Source organism: Siniperca chuatsi, linkage group LG18 (genome assembly GCF_020085105.1).
Source record: "Siniperca chuatsi isolate FFG_IHB_CAS linkage group LG18, ASM2008510v1, whole genome shotgun sequence".
Taxonomy (NCBI): Eukaryota; Metazoa; Chordata; class Actinopteri; order Centrarchiformes; family Sinipercidae; genus Siniperca; species Siniperca chuatsi.
The window spans coordinates 9,262,372-9,279,874 of NC_058059.1; the positions used below are offsets into that span (position 1 = coordinate 9,262,372).

Genomic DNA, 17,503 nt, shown 5'->3' on the forward strand with positions numbered 1-17,503 from the left:
AACTCCCATATATGAAGTTTCGTGAAATATCTTCTGCCTAACCCAGGACTGTGTGTTGAAAAACGACTTCAGTCTGACATTTCTCAATTCATGAAATATAAGGAAAGATAACGAAATGAATGATTTTACACGGATCCGTTTTTTCCTTTTAAAGAGAATATAAAATGCCAAAGCAATTACTGTGAAATCTTATAAAAATAAAAGGCTAGAGATTAAAGGGTACACAGTCCTCTGTTAAAATGTAAAACCTTAAGAAGTAGAATGTAATGGCTCAAGAATGTTAACAACTTGTAGTTTCTCTGCCCCAATTCATTTTCAAAAATTGGATTTTTGACCTTGTGAGACACATGTACCTACGGTCATATTACATATACATATTTGATATAACATGCATGTTGGAGCAGTATATCAACAATAGTTTTTATTCACACACACATCACAAAAATATCACAAAATGCACACTCTAATGATGCACATGAATATCTTACTAATAAATGTTCCTCCTCTGCAGTGCATAATCTCTCTCAATGTCTTTATGTAACCTTATTAAAGTCAGCATGCTCCTTTGACTTTATGTGCTTTATGGATTTATCTTCTTCTAAGGCAAATAACATACAAAACATGTTCAGATATGAAGCGCTGTGTCATTGCAAGGGCATATTGTATCATAATGCATACTGATGGTGATAAGACTGAAGTTGTCCTCACTTTTTTCAAGTATAAACTGTGACGAACATAATAAGAGGTTTTTAGTAAAAATACTGTGAATTCTTTGCACAGCTAATGACAATTCGGTTGCAAATGTGGAGGCTTGAGCATGTGGATACAGTTTTGTGTAAAGTACTGTATGATATTATGGACACATACTGTATGTACATGCTCTAAACTCAAGATATCAGTTTAATGTGTTTCCTGTTTTTATAGCTATAGCTTATTCAGCTGAACTCTCAGTTCCAGTATATCTGCACTTTTAAAACTAGAGCACAGCTGCAGTTGCCATCACTGCTATGGCTTGCAAAGTATACAAATAACCAACCACAGAACATGCAGGTGGCATATTCCTTCTCATCAACTATTTTCCAGTGATATTAGTTTGCAGCTAGTTCAGCTGCTCTTGATTACAGCATAGTCCCACCTTTAAAACTAGAGCACAGCTGCACCAACCACAGAACAGAGAGAACCCATATTCCTGTTCATGAACTATTTGTTGTGTCCTGTGCTGTTTGTGTGATCAGTTACCAATATCCAAAATAAATAATACTGTAACACCTCTCTGGATACTTTAACTACAGAAAGTTTAAATCCACGAATAATAAACTGGTCCACAGTACGCAAATTAAACTTGACAGTCACAGCTTTGTTTTATTAAGCCAGAGAGAGAGGAACAGATGAGTAAAATGAGACATCTAAGAAGCAGACTGCCTGGAGTCTTAGATGGTAAAAATCCCTGGGACTTGAAGATCACCAAGAAAAAAAAAGTAGACTAAACGCTTGATATACAGTACATCCTCTGAAGTGATAATATGATGACATTTAGTTTGGCTATACCAAAGAAAATCAATGACACAGATTAAAACAAGGTTGGTAGGTTGTATAAATGGAGTCTGCACTAGAGCTACAAACAAGGAAAAAATATAGTAAAGACATAAACATTAAAATGTTTACACATGGTCATGTGGATACCAGGTACCCACACATACAGATGAGTATATGAATATACAAGCATGAACATGCTCAGCAAATTTCATGAGAGTCTGCCTACAGCAGTATGAGATATTTTGTGTGTAATTTTATCCAAAGAGAGGAGACTTTGAGCAAACGATGAAAACCGCAGTTCTTTCTCCGGGGAGCATGACTACCAGCAGGAAATTCAATGTGACCAGTCATTTTCGAGATACCTTGTCATGGACAAGAGTCTTGGTCTAGGGGAATAGCTGTGTACAGTTGACAGAAGCAGTTATAGCTTTAATAAAAACTAATTTTCCAGACTGTGACTGTGTAAGACACCCAATCTTATAGGAAACATGGATGCAACAAAATCCCAGAAAGCTGCTGTAGTAATTTTGTACAGTACTTTGAATCAGTAGAGATCCTACAGTTCTGCCATACCAGTGTCTATACAGTATATTACCCACTTCCCCTTAAAAAAACATAGTCAGTTATTGTTCATGGGACATGTAATCACTTTGCAACAGAGATATCAGGAAAAAAAATAGGAGCTTTATGATCCAGTACTTTTGCATTAGTGTGATAAAGTCATGTTGCACTTGTAACAGTATATTGCAATACAGCAAGGTCACATGTTAAATTAACTTCAGAACATCTTTGGATTGAGTTGACGGATTACATTTGAGTATTGTGCATCGTGTCTATCCGTTTCTATGTGTGAGTGTATATGTTTTGTGTTTGTTGTCTACGTGTGTGCATGTAGTGTATATTGATATGTCCCTTTGCACGTGTGCTCCACCTTGATGTACCCTTAGTGGTAATTTAAACTCTTTCCTTCCTGCTACCCATTAAGCTCTCTCTAAAGCTGATGATGTGGAGTACCTTACTGAGGCATGTTATACTTGTACTATGATACCAAATCTCAAGCATGGCTTTGATTTATTGGTCAGTTTCTTCACAGCAAACTTCACAAAACAGAAATGAAGATGATGAACTAAATGCATAGACTACAAAACTACCCATATGGAAGTGAGGAAGTCTTTGTTTCAAAGATAGAGTTCTGTTAAACATGTCACTGGGCTAATGCAGGAAACATGATTTCCATCCTGAGTTGCATGTATTTTTACAACCACACAGAAAGACAAATCACTTCAGCTATTGTATCATCTCTAACTCTAAACCTAACATTGTATTAATAAGATATAGAATCACATGTTTGCAGCAGTATGGCAGGTTATTCCATTGAATGGATGACTTCCATAAACAGCCATAGACAAAGAGAAGTCTTAAAACGTGTATTTTTTGACATCAGGTGATCTGAGTTACTTACCATTAGTGATAATGATGCCATGATATTAGCTGTGGCTAAGAATCCTGTGACTGAAAATCTCCCAGCAGTCCAAAATGAACATTAGCAGAGTCAACAGAAACATATTAAGCCACAAGGCAGCATGAAAAAATATTTAAACCATCCACAAGAGCAAACTGCTTTTGTGTATTTCTGATACTTGATTCTGCTCTCAGACCTCCCTCCAGGGCATCTGAGAGGGCACAGTGGAGTGGATTATATGCCACAAACTGATACTGCTGATACACATTTTTGTCTGACAGGTCACTTCTGCCGCAGACTGGGGACTGACTGAGCAGTGACCTGCTACACAAAATAAAAAGCACCTAGTAACATATAGTGCTTTAGAATGTCTCTGTTAGCTTGTCCAAATGTTTTGCTATTCATTTATAATCTGGCAAGCCATCAGCTGGATAGGAATTAAGACTTAAAAAAAACATTAATCAATAGTTATCACTACAGGTTAGTAACTGGTACCACCTTATGCCAAAAACAATTTGAGTTATTCCTTTAAGCTTAATCTGCAATAACTGATGTTTTGACCACAGACGGAGCAACATTAGCATTCATTTGGAGTTGTGTTTCTGGACACCTGATGAATCTAAGTCCAATATTCACTCTCCTTTTAGCTCTGTTTTGGTCTCCACTAACTCCTGAGGGAAATATCTGGCTCTTGAGCTGCTAAATCCACTATGTTCACAAGTGACTTTGTCTGTCTGTCATTTGCTGCTGAGCAGGTAGTGTATAGTGGGTTTTTAGAGCTTTTTGCTGAGCTGCCTGCTGTGGTTGAAAATGATGCATTAGGTCGAACAATAAACAGTAAAGTTGTGGACAAGAAAACCAAAACAATGATCTGAAAGATGCTTAAATGCTCTGTAGAAGTGAGTGGAACTGCAGAGTCAGGTCCCCTTTCACATACAAGTCATGTGATCCTTTGCTAATAATATATAAAACTATTGATTATAGTCACTTTAATACTAACTACAGGCATTAACCAACACTTACGATTATATGCTGAGGGACAATACAATAGAAAGTGAAGTATTTTAAGTCAGACAAGGTCTTTTGCCTCGGGATACCAAATGAAACCCCTGTTGTGTGTGAGGAATTTTGATGTGATTCAACTCTTCATACAGCTCCTGCACCAGCTGCATACTCATGTCTTGTAAGGAAATGTGCTCCACCACTTGTACAAATACCACTACACCTGCACATACCTAAAATTCATATGTACCCTGTTACAACGTAAGGTACTGGAGACAGAGAAAGTGCTCAGAAAACAGAACTTGCAGGTCCTTGTTGCAAGGCCAGCGAGACTTAGCTGACTTTTACATCTATCAATACAGAGCTTATTAGACATGTAGTCATCATACAGGAGTCACAGGGACTAGTCTCTGTATTTGGTGTGTGCACTAGGAATACTGTCATCCTGACAACTGTCTTCTGTTAATGATTAATTTTTTCACTGCTCTAATGTATTGAGCCTCCTGAAGAAAATGTCGGTGCCTGAATATTATTGTATAACCAAAGTAATAATGTCAGGAATGAGAGAAGATGCAATAAATGGCTTTTAGTATGTCACTCATGCATCAGGTGGCACCCAGCCATGTCCATACAAAGTCTGTGTTTGGCTCTGTAACCAGAAGATGATGTCAGGCATGTGTTTAATGACGTATACAAGAGAGTGTTTGGATAATGTCCACATTATTGTCCACATTCCTCCAACATTCAAATCCAATGTGAGTCAGATCACGTCTGGATGCAATGTGAATCACTGGAACCTTCACAAGTGAATGTGCATGTTTGTCAAAAGTGAGTTACTGTAGGAGTGAAGTTCAGACAAATGGTACAGTGTTAATGTTTCATCAAATGAGCAGTAAGGCGACACAGTCTTGCAGTATGAAAAATGACTGCAGTGGCATTTTATTTACTTCTGTTAAATGCCAAGGTCAAACAGTTTCCAGCTCAAGCAGGTAAAACAAAGGATTTTCATTGCATTATTGATTTAACGCAATTTCTCATTAAAGGTGGGGTATGTGATTCTAATCCAATGCACGACTTTTTGTCAAATTCAGCAAATTACTCTTCACGGTATGCTAGCTGTCCACTCTGTGTGTGCGAGCTGAAAATAAAACTCCTGGCTCTGTAAATGGTAAATAAACAAAGTGGCTCGGACCGAGCCACACAACACTATTCGAGCCATGATTTGTGTGTCAGGTAACGTTACATGACTTGCCCGCGAACATTCAGCTTACTTTCTAGTTTGCCAAGATATGCTGTTGTTGTGATGTTAGCTATAGTAGCAGGAGAGTTGTGAGTATCGCTGTCTGGAGCTGGTTTGCTGGCTCTGGGAAACTGTCTCGTCCTCTCTGGCTGTTAGTTTCGCAGCAGCAACTGTAGGGACAGTTTGCTAACCCGAAACCTAGCTAAGCTAACCCACAACCTAGCAATCGTTAGTTATATTACTTGCTGTGTCGTTGTTCGCTCTAAATCATGGTATTTGTCATAGTATTGGATTTCTCCAGAATCGCATACCCCACCTTTAAAGCCAACTACTTTTCTTCAGATAATTTTATCTGAGTTCAGACACAGACCCTCGTGCTATGAATATTAATGAACTAACTTGTAAGAGTTGTTGTGGCGAGAATCGTAATATCCTAATTAAATTTGAATTTAAGAAATTCAAATTTAATTTATAATAAAATAAAATTGCTTCAATATATTCATTTACAATTCTTTCATTCATTCATAATGTTACCTCACTTACTTCATTGGAATACAGATACAATACTAAGTGGTTTAAATTACAATAATCATGCCATTTCACCCACTGAATGAATACTGTCTTTGTTTATGGCTCAGCCAGATGAAATCTGAGCGTGTGTGTGTGTGTGTGTGAGATTGTGAGTGAGTACATGCATGTACTTGTGCATGCATACATCTCCATGGACGAGTAAGGGCAAGCAGATGGCATGTTGACGCTAAACCCACACGTGCCGTACCCTACGCATACTTTTCAGTGACCCTTCACCTCCATCTGACTCCCATTCTTCAGATTCCACACGTTGCTCACAGAGGTTTGGCCCGATTGTATAGGACACAAAATGGTTCCCTGTATTGACAATAATAATGTTATCTACAAACATCAGAATTCCTCTGAGCAGCAGCATTTGAAAACCAAATCTCATCTCATTTCTTATTAAGTTATTAAGTGCTAGTATTGTTACCTTTATTTTCTTAGGACTGGTTCAGTACAGTATGTTTACTATGTACTGTGTATTGCACATACAAAAACACAAAAAGGTGGCCACAACAACATAATGAACTATTGTAATCCAATAAAACAGTCATGCAACAAATATTACCACTATAAATTGGTTCAATTCAATCCTTATGTCTGGAGACTATTTATTTGGCTCCCCATTATAACCTTTAGGACCTGTTGTGTTCCCCGAGTGTTTTCTGATATAGCATCCCTATTGGCAGGAATTTGTCAGCGCTTCCAAAACAACCCATAACAAAGGATGAAACGACAATGTGTAATGTGAAAGGTGTCGCTAGTAGTGACGAACCCACAGAAAGTTATCGCCTGATTCTACAGTTCCCCTTAGCTCTACGAAGGTTCATAGCTTCTTTCCACTCATTGTTTTGGTTGTATCATCTGTACCTTTACTGTTTTGGTTCACTCTCACTGCTCTCATAGCATCGAAGCAGCAGGCAGCTCTTGCCAATGAAAAAGCTCTAGAAACCCACTGTGTGCTACCTTCTCAGCACCAGACGGCAGACAGACACAGTTAGTGACTAGCTAGTGAACATAACGGAGCATTTAGCAGAGCCAAAAACAGAGCTAAACAGAGATTACATTCGTCAGGTGGCCCAAAACACCAACACCAAATGATGGCTAATGTTTCTCCACATCTGCTGGATAAGTTAATAGGCAACTGTATGCTAACAAGTTTTACCGAATCAACATCAAAGCTGATCAGTGTATGTCAGTGTTGTGTTTACAAATTGTTTCCGCTGCCCTGAAGTGGCTAAAACATCTGTTATTGCAGGTTTATGGATTCAGAGTTAAAAGGAACCAATGTTAAGTGTTGGTAGGAAATTGGACGAGAACTGTGGCCTTAATATCAAAGTTGGACACATTGTATGCCCAACTCACCAACCCGACCTCCTCTCTGGGATAAAGAGAAAGATTTTGTGGCGCTATAACAATGTCACTCTTCTGCCTTTGCTTCTAAGAGACAATTATTCGCATGACCACAAAAGATCGCTTATCAGGAAAATGTAAAAATAGATCAACAACTTATGTAATAAACATTCAATAGATGAATATGAGATTTAGAAATCATTGTCTGGTGTAAAGTTGTATAAGTGTAATTTACACATAGAGCAAAGGCATTGTGGAGTTTTTAGAAAATCATAGTGTAAATGCTATGGACACTACTATATAGATGAGTCATTTTACATTTAGAATTTGACACTCATAAAATAAAACACCCAATGGCAGAAAGTAAATATAATGCACAAAGTAGTAAATAGGGAAAGATTTCTGACGCTTGTGTCTGTGTTTCCATAGGCAACAGAGAGGGGCAGATGTTCCTGCTCTCACTGAGGAGGCAGCAATTAGGCAAATGTGACAGGTAACAAATGGAGACTTCACAGCACGTGAGAGAATGAATTAATAGCCGATCTAAATAGGGCTTCAGACCCTGCCTTACGTGGTTCATGGCTCAGGACAGGGACATTTAACTCCACTGCACACCACAGTTAAGAGATATATCTTAGTGTGTGTGTGTGTTTGACCTGATCTTGAACATCAGTGTTAGAGGCTGGGAACAACTTCAGATGAGGCTCTCTCTCTTCTTTGCCCTACTTGTGTTCTTTCTTTCGGGGCGTTGGAAACTCTAGACTAGTTATCTTGTATTCTGTTGGGTACTGTGTCATGTTAGGGTGTTGTTTTTGTGCTATTCCATGCTGCTCTGCTTTGGAGGTCATGGAGATTTAAGGACTTTGAACACACTGCTCTGTGCCTGACCTAGTTTTATTGAAATTTCCCATTCTCTGCAAAAAGTGGCAGTTTTAGGTATCTGAAATTCATGCTGGCTTTGTTTCAGAAGTAGGAAAGAATAGAAAGTTACAAAACGTAGAAGAGTAGAGTGCTCATTAGGTAGATGAATTTGTAGGGACTAATGATCAACATTTCTGGGTGGATAAATATAGATGGAAGGAATATTTCAAAGGGAAACAAATTGTCATTTTCTGTAAATTATTAGAAATTAAAAACTTCCCCACAGTATTTGCATCATTCCCTCAGGATATTCACAGCACCAAGAACTAAAGCAAAACTGTTGGTGCTCCTTATATGAGACCATGCTCTGTTTTAAATAGTCTGCTTAAGAACCAGCGCTACCCAGAAATAGCAGTGAAGAATATCTCCTCTCCCTGTATCTGGCCAGTGGCCCACCTTCAGGTCTGGAGCTTTAACCTTCAGAGACTTCTGCTGCTGATGTGGCTTGGGTTTGGCCTGAGCTGAGCTTGCTGGGAAATCAGCCAGACAAAGAAGTGTGGGTAGATGGGCAGCAGAATGAAGATTTCAATTGTGCTCAAGTGTTCAAGTTTCCCCTGGAAAAAGAGGATATTGTTTGGGTGGAATGGATATTAGAAAAGGTTGTGGTCATTTATGTGTTTTTTGTATAGACAAAGAACAGAGCTCCTGGTGTGAAACAGCTGGCTTCGACAAATGCAAAAGGGTATCTCCACAAGAAATAACCAAATAACCAGAGTTGTTACCAATCAATAAGTAAGGGAACTGCTAATTAATAAAAACATAACAGGTAGACTTTAAATAACTCTGAATTAAGGATTATAATGTATTTAACTTGTGAACAGACTCCTTGATACAATGTTAATGAATTAGTAACTTCTAATTATTTCCTAGACATCTGTGAATCTGCGCACTGGCCAATCTTGTAATCAGCTGTCAGCCCTTAGCTTAGCATAAAGACGAGGGGCAACAGCTAGCTTGGCTCTGTTCGAAGATAGATAAAAATCCACCCACCAGCAGATCTAAAGCTCACTAATTAACATATTGTATCTTGTTTGTTTCATCCGAGCTTTAGATGTGCTGGTAAGCAGATTTTTTTCCCTTTGGACAGAGCCATAATGTACAGGCTAGCTGTTTGCACCTGCTTCCAGTCTTTCTGCTAAGCTAAGCTAGTAATCATCTCATGGCTGTAGTTTCATATTTAACCGCTATGAAAGTGGTATCAACCTTCTCATCTAACTCTTGGCAAGAAAGCGAATATGCTTTTTCCCCGAGATGTTGAAATACTCCTTTAATATCGCTTCTAATCTGTATTCAGTTGTCCCTGGCTTTCGACACTCAATCCCAGCAAACTGATCCCTGAGCAGCCCTAAAACAGAAGTATACATATATCAATGACAACAGATTCTAATTTCTCTTTATCCCAGTTGTCAGTTCAACTTCACCAAAGACAGTTAAACAGAAAACATGAAGCGCCTCATCAAACTAACCTGGTGGAATTAATTATTTATCTTCATCTTCCACATTTCCACATGTCTTTGACTTTCCTTTGTAATGAGAATCAAAAGTCTGTCTGGTTCTCCTTCTTTGTTCAGTCCACACAGTGTCAGTGAGAGAGGCTGCCTGGTTACAGTAACATTAGAAACAGCCTTATTGTCTGCATCACTCATTGTCTCCTATTCTTTCAGGATAGCTTTGTGAGTTGGCTTCAGTTAAAACAAGCTTGTAACAGTTTACTTTGACTTATAGTCAAATAGTCAAAACAACCCGACTCATTTGAATCAGAGTAGGATCTTGTTGTCTAATTTGGCTGTAAGATGCATGTGCTCTGTAGACCCCATGTGTCCATTGTTCAGAGACAGAACAAAATTTTTTCTTTGTGATGGACAAAACATCCACACAAACTCTCTTACATTTTATTTTTAAAATCAGTAGGAACAATTTCAGTTGCACAAAATAACATAATTACAGGAACTGAAGCTTTAGATAGAGACAGGTGGTCCCTTTGTTTGCAAAAGGCAGAGTAATTTTACATTCATAGAAGTAAGTCAGGAAAGTGGGACATTAGCCTACCACTTGATGATTAACCACTATGCATCGCATCTAGCGATTTGAATCAGATATATAAAACCTTCAAGCTTTGTATTATTTACCTTTATATAAACAATTTCATTCCTATTGTAAGCTAATACTGGTAATACTACTATGCCCTGTTGTTTTTATTTCATTCATTTTAGTTTTATATCAGTTACTTAGTTTGTTAGAAACTTAAAAATCCACAATGAAGAAAATATAGAAGAATATCTGGCTTTACTATATATATATATATATATATATATATAATTATATATATAGAACACAAATATATATTTGTGTTTTTAGCCATGTTTGTCACCTTTATCTTTAGCTAAAAATACCTGTATTTTTCTTTGTGTTTTGATCTCATTAAATCCAGCATATAGATCTGTAATAGTAGGGGGTGACTTTGGCTGGAGACACAGAGGATTACTTTAAGCATATGTGGAAGTCCCGACTATGTGGAGGGGAATCCCCAGTCTGAGGTTGTGACTGACAGTTCCAAATCAATTAACGTGACTAAGAACAGGTGCTGCAGCTGTCACAGAGCATGGGAACCAAATAATTCCCAAATATTTCCACCCGCAGCATGTATCTCTGATCTGATCAACTACTCTTCAAGTTTCTAAGGAAACAAGTTAGTTGACTGCTGGAATGAATTTGTCTGCTTGATCAACTCAGAAGAGATTAAATGGATTTGTTGATTTAACTGACAACAGTACATAGTTGTATAGCAGCCCAAACTCAGTTATTGTTTTTGCATAATTACTTTGACTAATTTCTGGTATTTGATAATGCACAATAGATCAATGTGAATATTCATAGTACCAATATATGTTCTATTATGTAAGTTCCTGCATGATTTAAGGACTTGCCGTCTGATCATTTTTGTCACTAAGAGACACAGCAGTCCGTGAAGTCTGTTTTGTGCCATTATTTCAAAATTATTGGTCTAGTCTTTCAGTGTGTTCTCAGCCTTACCAGGGCTTTGGTCTCCTCCTCGTCTTTGTAATAGTAGAGCTGGTCCCCTCGTAGAACAAACCAGCGACTGTGCCAAGTCTTGACAAAACCTCCTTGCTTCCTGAGCCACCCACACCTGATGACACTCGGCCGTCCCTGCCTCTGGATCTCTGTGCTGGCCTGACCTCTACTGCGCTGGGGACTGCTGTGGGAAACACACTGGTCGTCCATTACAGCAACTCTAACCTGCAAAAAGGCAAAACAGTTTAAATCTGTTTAGATTTACAGAAGTTGCAAGTTCCAAGTAGGCAATAGGTAAACATTAGGTAAACAAATACTTTCTGCAACATATTACAAACAGATGATGCAGAATTCATAAATTCTCTCCTTTCAAACTCAGTACAAGTATTTAGAAGAAAAATTATGAAGAAGTCAAGTGACTCTAAAGCTTAAAGTCCAAATATTGTGCAAGATTTCAACCAATAGAGGAATGTACTGTACTGCAGCAACAAGTCTGTTCGTCTAAACTATTAATTCAGTTCATTTAATGAAAACCATTTTCATGGTAGAGACTGTAGATTATCCTGAGTTGAGTTTTTCAAATGTCAATTTCATTTCTAACAAATGCATCACCTGTCTTTCTCAAAACCTCAGCAAATAACACCTAAACTATCTGCGTGGCCAGGTACCACTTGAAGTAAATGGTTTTGTGGTTTGGAGGTATTAACCCTGTAGCAGGAATGTTTGGCTTATTTGTTGTGGTTTGCCAGTTGTGGGGCATTATAGAATTTGAGACAGACAGAGTTGAGTGTTGCAAAGGCAGAAGGGGAAGTGTGGGAGGAGGAATTCATAAGCCAGATAACAAGACCACAGGCCAAACTTCTGCTCTCTTTAATCTATTTCTTGTGTTACCGCATACATATGTTGGCCTGCCAGTGTTTCTCTTGTCTCACTGTAACATTTTGTCTCTGTCTCTTTGAACCCTCAACGTTTTTAACTGTTTTGAAGTTTTAATGACCTTATTATTCAAGTAGATGAAATCGGACAAATGTGACAAATATCCTTGGCTGCACCTAAAACACATCAACACATGCAGTAAATACATGAGTGCAGTCACAAACAATAGCACCATAAGTCACCCTATACATATTGTTTCCATAAACATAATAGATTGTTTATACCTGTGCATCATTCAGTGACATATGCTACTACTTGGAGACTGCTGCCGTCAGCTCTAAGCATTGCCATGTTATCAGTGGCTCTGGTTGAGCTTGCCTTGGTGGAAGTCCAAACAGCCCACAGGTCCAGATGAGGACCAGATGTAGCCCAGCAGTGTTCCAGGCAGCAGTGGAGCAAGTGCAGCAGGGCTGCTGTGGTGATTTCAAAACTTTCTCTGGTTCCATGCACACGTAAGAAAGCGAGTCCTGTATGCATGTGCAGGCACAAACACGTTCACTACTCTGTAATCCTCTAAGAAAATAGTAGTTTTTCACTTGTTTTGCATTGTGGTGGCCAAAACCTACTTATTATCTTTTGTCCATCTCTACTTCATCTTTGCTCCCCTTATAATCCTGGATCTATGTGGGAAAAAAGTGGGCAGTGCTCAACAGAGCTGAGTTCATTCAAGGGAAAATTCTGCATTGTGTGGGATCATTTAACACTAATATTGGAGGAAATAACCTCTCTATCCCTGCTGCTTCCTACGCACTTGATTCTCTTAGCTTAAACAATCTGAAAGTATAGACATGAACACACACACACAGCATAAATCACGGTCTAGGGTTGACACACCCATCTGTTGATGGAGTCACCTGCTATGTTGCCAGTCTGGTTCCACAGCCCCTTTACAATTTCATGCCTTCTGCACAGGGCCTAGTTAACAGCACTGCTGGGACTGGCCTGTGCTGCTATGAATTGAAATGGTAAATAACTCAGAGGTTTCTTAATGTGAATAACTTGGTGCTGGCTGAGAGTAGAAACACTACTTAAAATTTACATTACACTGTGGTGTAGTCCATAGCTAATAAATTGCCATACAGGGATAGAAGGCATAATCATTACTAAATATATAAATCAACACACAAATGGAGATTAGTGTAAAAGTTACTGGTTCTTTGACCCATGAAGGAACAGCATGATGAATTGTGACCTTTAGAAGGTTACTCATTTAAATTTTTATGTCCCCTTCTATCAGACTTATCTAAAAGAATCATGGGGAAATTATGTGTTAACAATAGCCATAAAGTAATGAATACTATATTGTATGCACAACATGAAGATGAACTATGGTGGAATAAACAACTGCTTTCAAGCTGGACATTGGAAGATGACATACAGGAGAAGACATACAGTACTTTTTTATATGTTAAGTTCACTGTTGGTCTTTTGAGTCATGCAAGTGGTAAGTGGTCAAGGGATGGCAATGTTGCTCCAGACTCAAATGTTTCAGCAACAATTGGCTAGCCATTAAATTTTGTACAGATATTCATGGTCTCCAGAGGATGAATCCTAATGGTGACCCACTAATTTTTCCTTTAGCACCATGAGGTTGACATTTGTGGTTTTGAGTTAAATGCCTCAACAACTATTGGATGGATTGCCATGAAATCTGGTACAGACATTCATGTCCCCCTCTGCATGAATTGTATTAACTTTGGTGATCCCACAACTTTGTCCTCTAGCGCAATCATCAGGCCAAAATTTCAATTTGTCTAAGAATTTGGTGTATGACCAAATACCTGCAAAACAAATGATGTTCCCATCAGCCTCAGTAGTAAATGTTAGCATGCTAACACGATAAACTAATATGGTGATCATGGTAAACATTTCCTGCAAAACATCAGCATGTTAATATTGTCAAGTACAACGTCACAGATTCACTAGCATGGCTTTAGACTCTTACTCTTGTTACAGTATATTGTGATATAATTACCAGATAACAATTATATATATATACAGTATCATTCTTTTATTTATATTAACCACTTTGCATATAAATACTAGTAATATGGATTGCAAGGAGGCTATATATTGTTTTGTTTTAAAGATTCCGCAGCCAAAATTCAAAAATGCTGAAATACAGAATTAACACTCATGGCTTCTCAGTTACAGCTGCTTGAAAGGCTGTTAAGTCAGAAAAGATTTGCGGTATCTGATAGGGAACACTTCCTCACTGACTCACACTTCTGACTTTTTGCTTACTATATACAGTTTGGTAGCCAGCATAACTATAATAGTCATTTTATAAACACATTGGCGTAAAATAAATCATAACAATAACATTGGGTTCTTTACCAGGCCAATGAGCTAGCTAGCAAAGCAAATACATTTGTTTAGGTTAATATACCTGATTTTTCTGAAGCAACAACCCGAGCAACAACAAGGGCTAAAGGCAAGGTAGTTGACCTGTTTTTCCAACCTGGATTTTATATGTAGCCATTATTTTTGCTGACAGTGAACCTCCTGATGGTGCCAAATGAGGTTGTATGCACATTTATGACGCAACTGCAAAGTCTCTGCAAAAAGACATCACTACATGACTGTTTTGTCCAATCAGCACATTGAAAGCAGCCTCTCAGAGGTGCATTCTTTGTCCCTGTAAAACACCTGTGTGTGCAGGTGCGTATGTGGGTATATCTTGTGTGGCAGTAGTGTCTCTGTATTCTGAGCTTCAGTCTCCAAAATAAGCAGTGGAACTAGTTATGTAATATTGATGATTTTTTCCCCATCATAAAAACAAGGTTGGAAAAGGAATACCTAAAACAAAGACATAGGCTATCTACTTTACAAGGCAGCCTGAAATAGTAGAAAGGTAGTTTTAAGAAAAATTAAAGGAAGGAAAGGAAATTTTACCTGTGAATCATAGAAAGAGAGATTTAAATAGTCCCTAAGGTGCACTCTATTTTAAAACTGATGCCTAAAATTCCTTGTTTAAAAAGATGTCCATACATGTGTGTTACATTTCAAATTAAGTAAGAGTTGTATTCAAAATTGCTAGAGGAGAACTCATTTTGGGATGAAACTCTTTACTTACCACACAGAAAAAAGTAAACATAGTTAGAGATTGACATGAAGTCCAATTTTTGTCTTTAAGTTTGGTGATGACATCAAGTCTGATCTCTAGAATAATGAACGTGACAGTATGATGGAGCATTTCATTTCCAAAATGGCAATTAACGCTCTGCATTACCATCTGTTCATGTCTAGCAACACTTGCTTCTGTCTCATCTGTCACGTAACATTCAAGACATCTTGAGTTTAAGAATATCCCAGAATTTTCTCACAGCACGCCTGAGAACTTTGACCATACTAAGAAGTCAGTGGGAAGAGGCACCCGGACCTTCCCTATAAACAACATCAGCTCACAATACAGCACAGACAGCCACACATACACATGTCACAAACACACACTGTACACTTGAAAGGACAACACAAAGATAGTCGTGAATCAGCCCCCTAAGATTTTGTGGCATGCTCTTTAATTTCTTAGCAGGATGCAACTGTGGCTCTGTGGCAGTCGAATAAAAAGAAAAAAATTCAGAAGAAAAGAAGGAAAGAAAAGAAAGGGATGGGCTCACTTTTCTATGACGGGTACAAATCTTTCAAACCACCATTAGTGTTTGTCTCTATTTCGGCACTGAGGTATTAGTATTCTCTGTCTGACTGTGTCCATCAGTAAAATGGATACTGAGCCAGGTCATATCAGTATTGCGCCTTGTTGTGATTCAGAAATATGCGTCTGTCAGTGAAATAATAGAATACAGCTTCTGGACATGTCTTTAGTTATGAAAGCTTTTCTCAGAGCAACCAACAGGCACTGAATTGTACAATAAATTATTTTCAATTGTTTCCTCGGACAAAACCATTTTATGTAAACTGATACTTGTGATGACAAACCTATGCATAATGAAAAGGGGTCCTGTGTTTTGTCGAATGCTATGGGATGATAATTCAGCATGCATGCAGGTTTAAATAGTGATTGCAACCTTTACATATCAGTGAAGTATTTTCTTCATGTGCAAATGATCTCAGAAGTACCACATGTTGGCTACATCATGAATAACATTATACCCATAACCATTGGAAATAAGGATTTCTAGAGGTCTAAAAAAGAAAGGATGTTTGATGAGATTGTACAATCTCTGAAATGTGAAACTGCAGATCGTCTTGTCCATACAGGACCAGTCTCACAGCATCAGGAGGTTGCTAGATTTCAGTGCTTACACAGACTGTTTGTTCCCCATATGGGAAAGTAGTGACGCTAACAGCACACAAAAAGCCTTAAGCTGTTTGACAAGTCTTTGTTTGAATTGAGCTGGTTTGGAGGAAAGGAGATTGAGGCCTCACTTCACAGTCTGGCTCATCCTTTGGGAAATTAAATTTGTGCTTGAGAAGATTGTTGGGGGGTAAAAATACAGCCAGGTTACCTAAATCATACATTTTGCGCTGCAAAAAGAAGAGCATTCAATTCCCCCTAATTGAGACTTTACACACTGTTGTCCAAACTGCCAAAAATGTTGGTGTCGGGTAAGGACAGTGGCAGGACATTTTCTGTGACCACAGGAAGTGGCCAGTCACAGCAGCAAGGGAGTACTCTGTGAAGAAAAGATTGGACTCAAACTTAAATCTACTGCCTTTCCCATCCTGTGGTTGCTATAAAGCATCACAGGCTGAAATGGTAAACATGAATGTGCTACAGTGCATTTTACAGACATCATGTGACATGATTTCATAGTTTTCAAACTATTGACCATTTGCTAAGCCTCACCCCCTTTTTCACTGTTGCTATGCCTGTTAAGCTTTCCGTTCTCGCTCACATGATAACGGTGTAAGGTTTACCACTTGAAATTTTTAGTAATCTTTGAAATGATTGATTTCAGGCAGTCAATTCTTTGGCTGATATTTCAACTTTTGCTAGCAGGCTTTTGCCAGCTGTAGCTAGCTAGCTAATTAAGCTAACATTAGCACCATGACTTGATAGAAAAGACTGTCTCTGACTAACTTTTTAATGTTTCCAGCTGACTCGTTTTAGTGTTTCTTGTATCTTAATAGGGGTCTAAAATATGCACTTGATGGCCACATACAGCTAAAGTTGCATGCCCCAGGCAGTCAAGCATCCTCACTAGTTGATTATCCATATAAAAGATATATAAATGAAGAAACAGCATTCTTCTTATATTGTAGTGTAGAGCTAAGTCCTAGTATATATGATTAGGAAAAATGTAAGATCAGACTACTTCATTCTAACATAACCCTGTTAGGCTGCTTAGCTTTCATACTCCAAATCTTATAAGGAGCAGGACAGAGATGCTAAATTGTTAGCCAAAACTGATAGCATCCTGTTTTTTTATCGTAAGCTTTAACCCCGCAAATGAATGTAGTTATAAAGATGTTCTCTTTGGCTT

At 38.2% G+C, this 17,503-nt stretch overlaps 1 protein-coding gene across 1 annotated transcript in view; it reads right to left on the reverse strand.

Moving 5' to 3' along the window:
- Nucleotides 1–17,503, reverse strand: part of arhgap24 (Rho GTPase activating protein 24) — a 73,102-nt gene that overhangs the window by 51,230 nt on the left and 4,369 nt on the right. Inside the window, exon 2 of the mRNA XM_044174223.1 lies at nucleotides 11,121–11,345. Within this exon, the coding sequence (XP_044030158.1) occupies nucleotides 11,121–11,330 (210 nt within the window). The 5' untranslated portion in view covers nucleotides 11,331–11,345. The remainder of the gene's footprint in view (nucleotides 1–11,120; nucleotides 11,346–17,503) is intronic.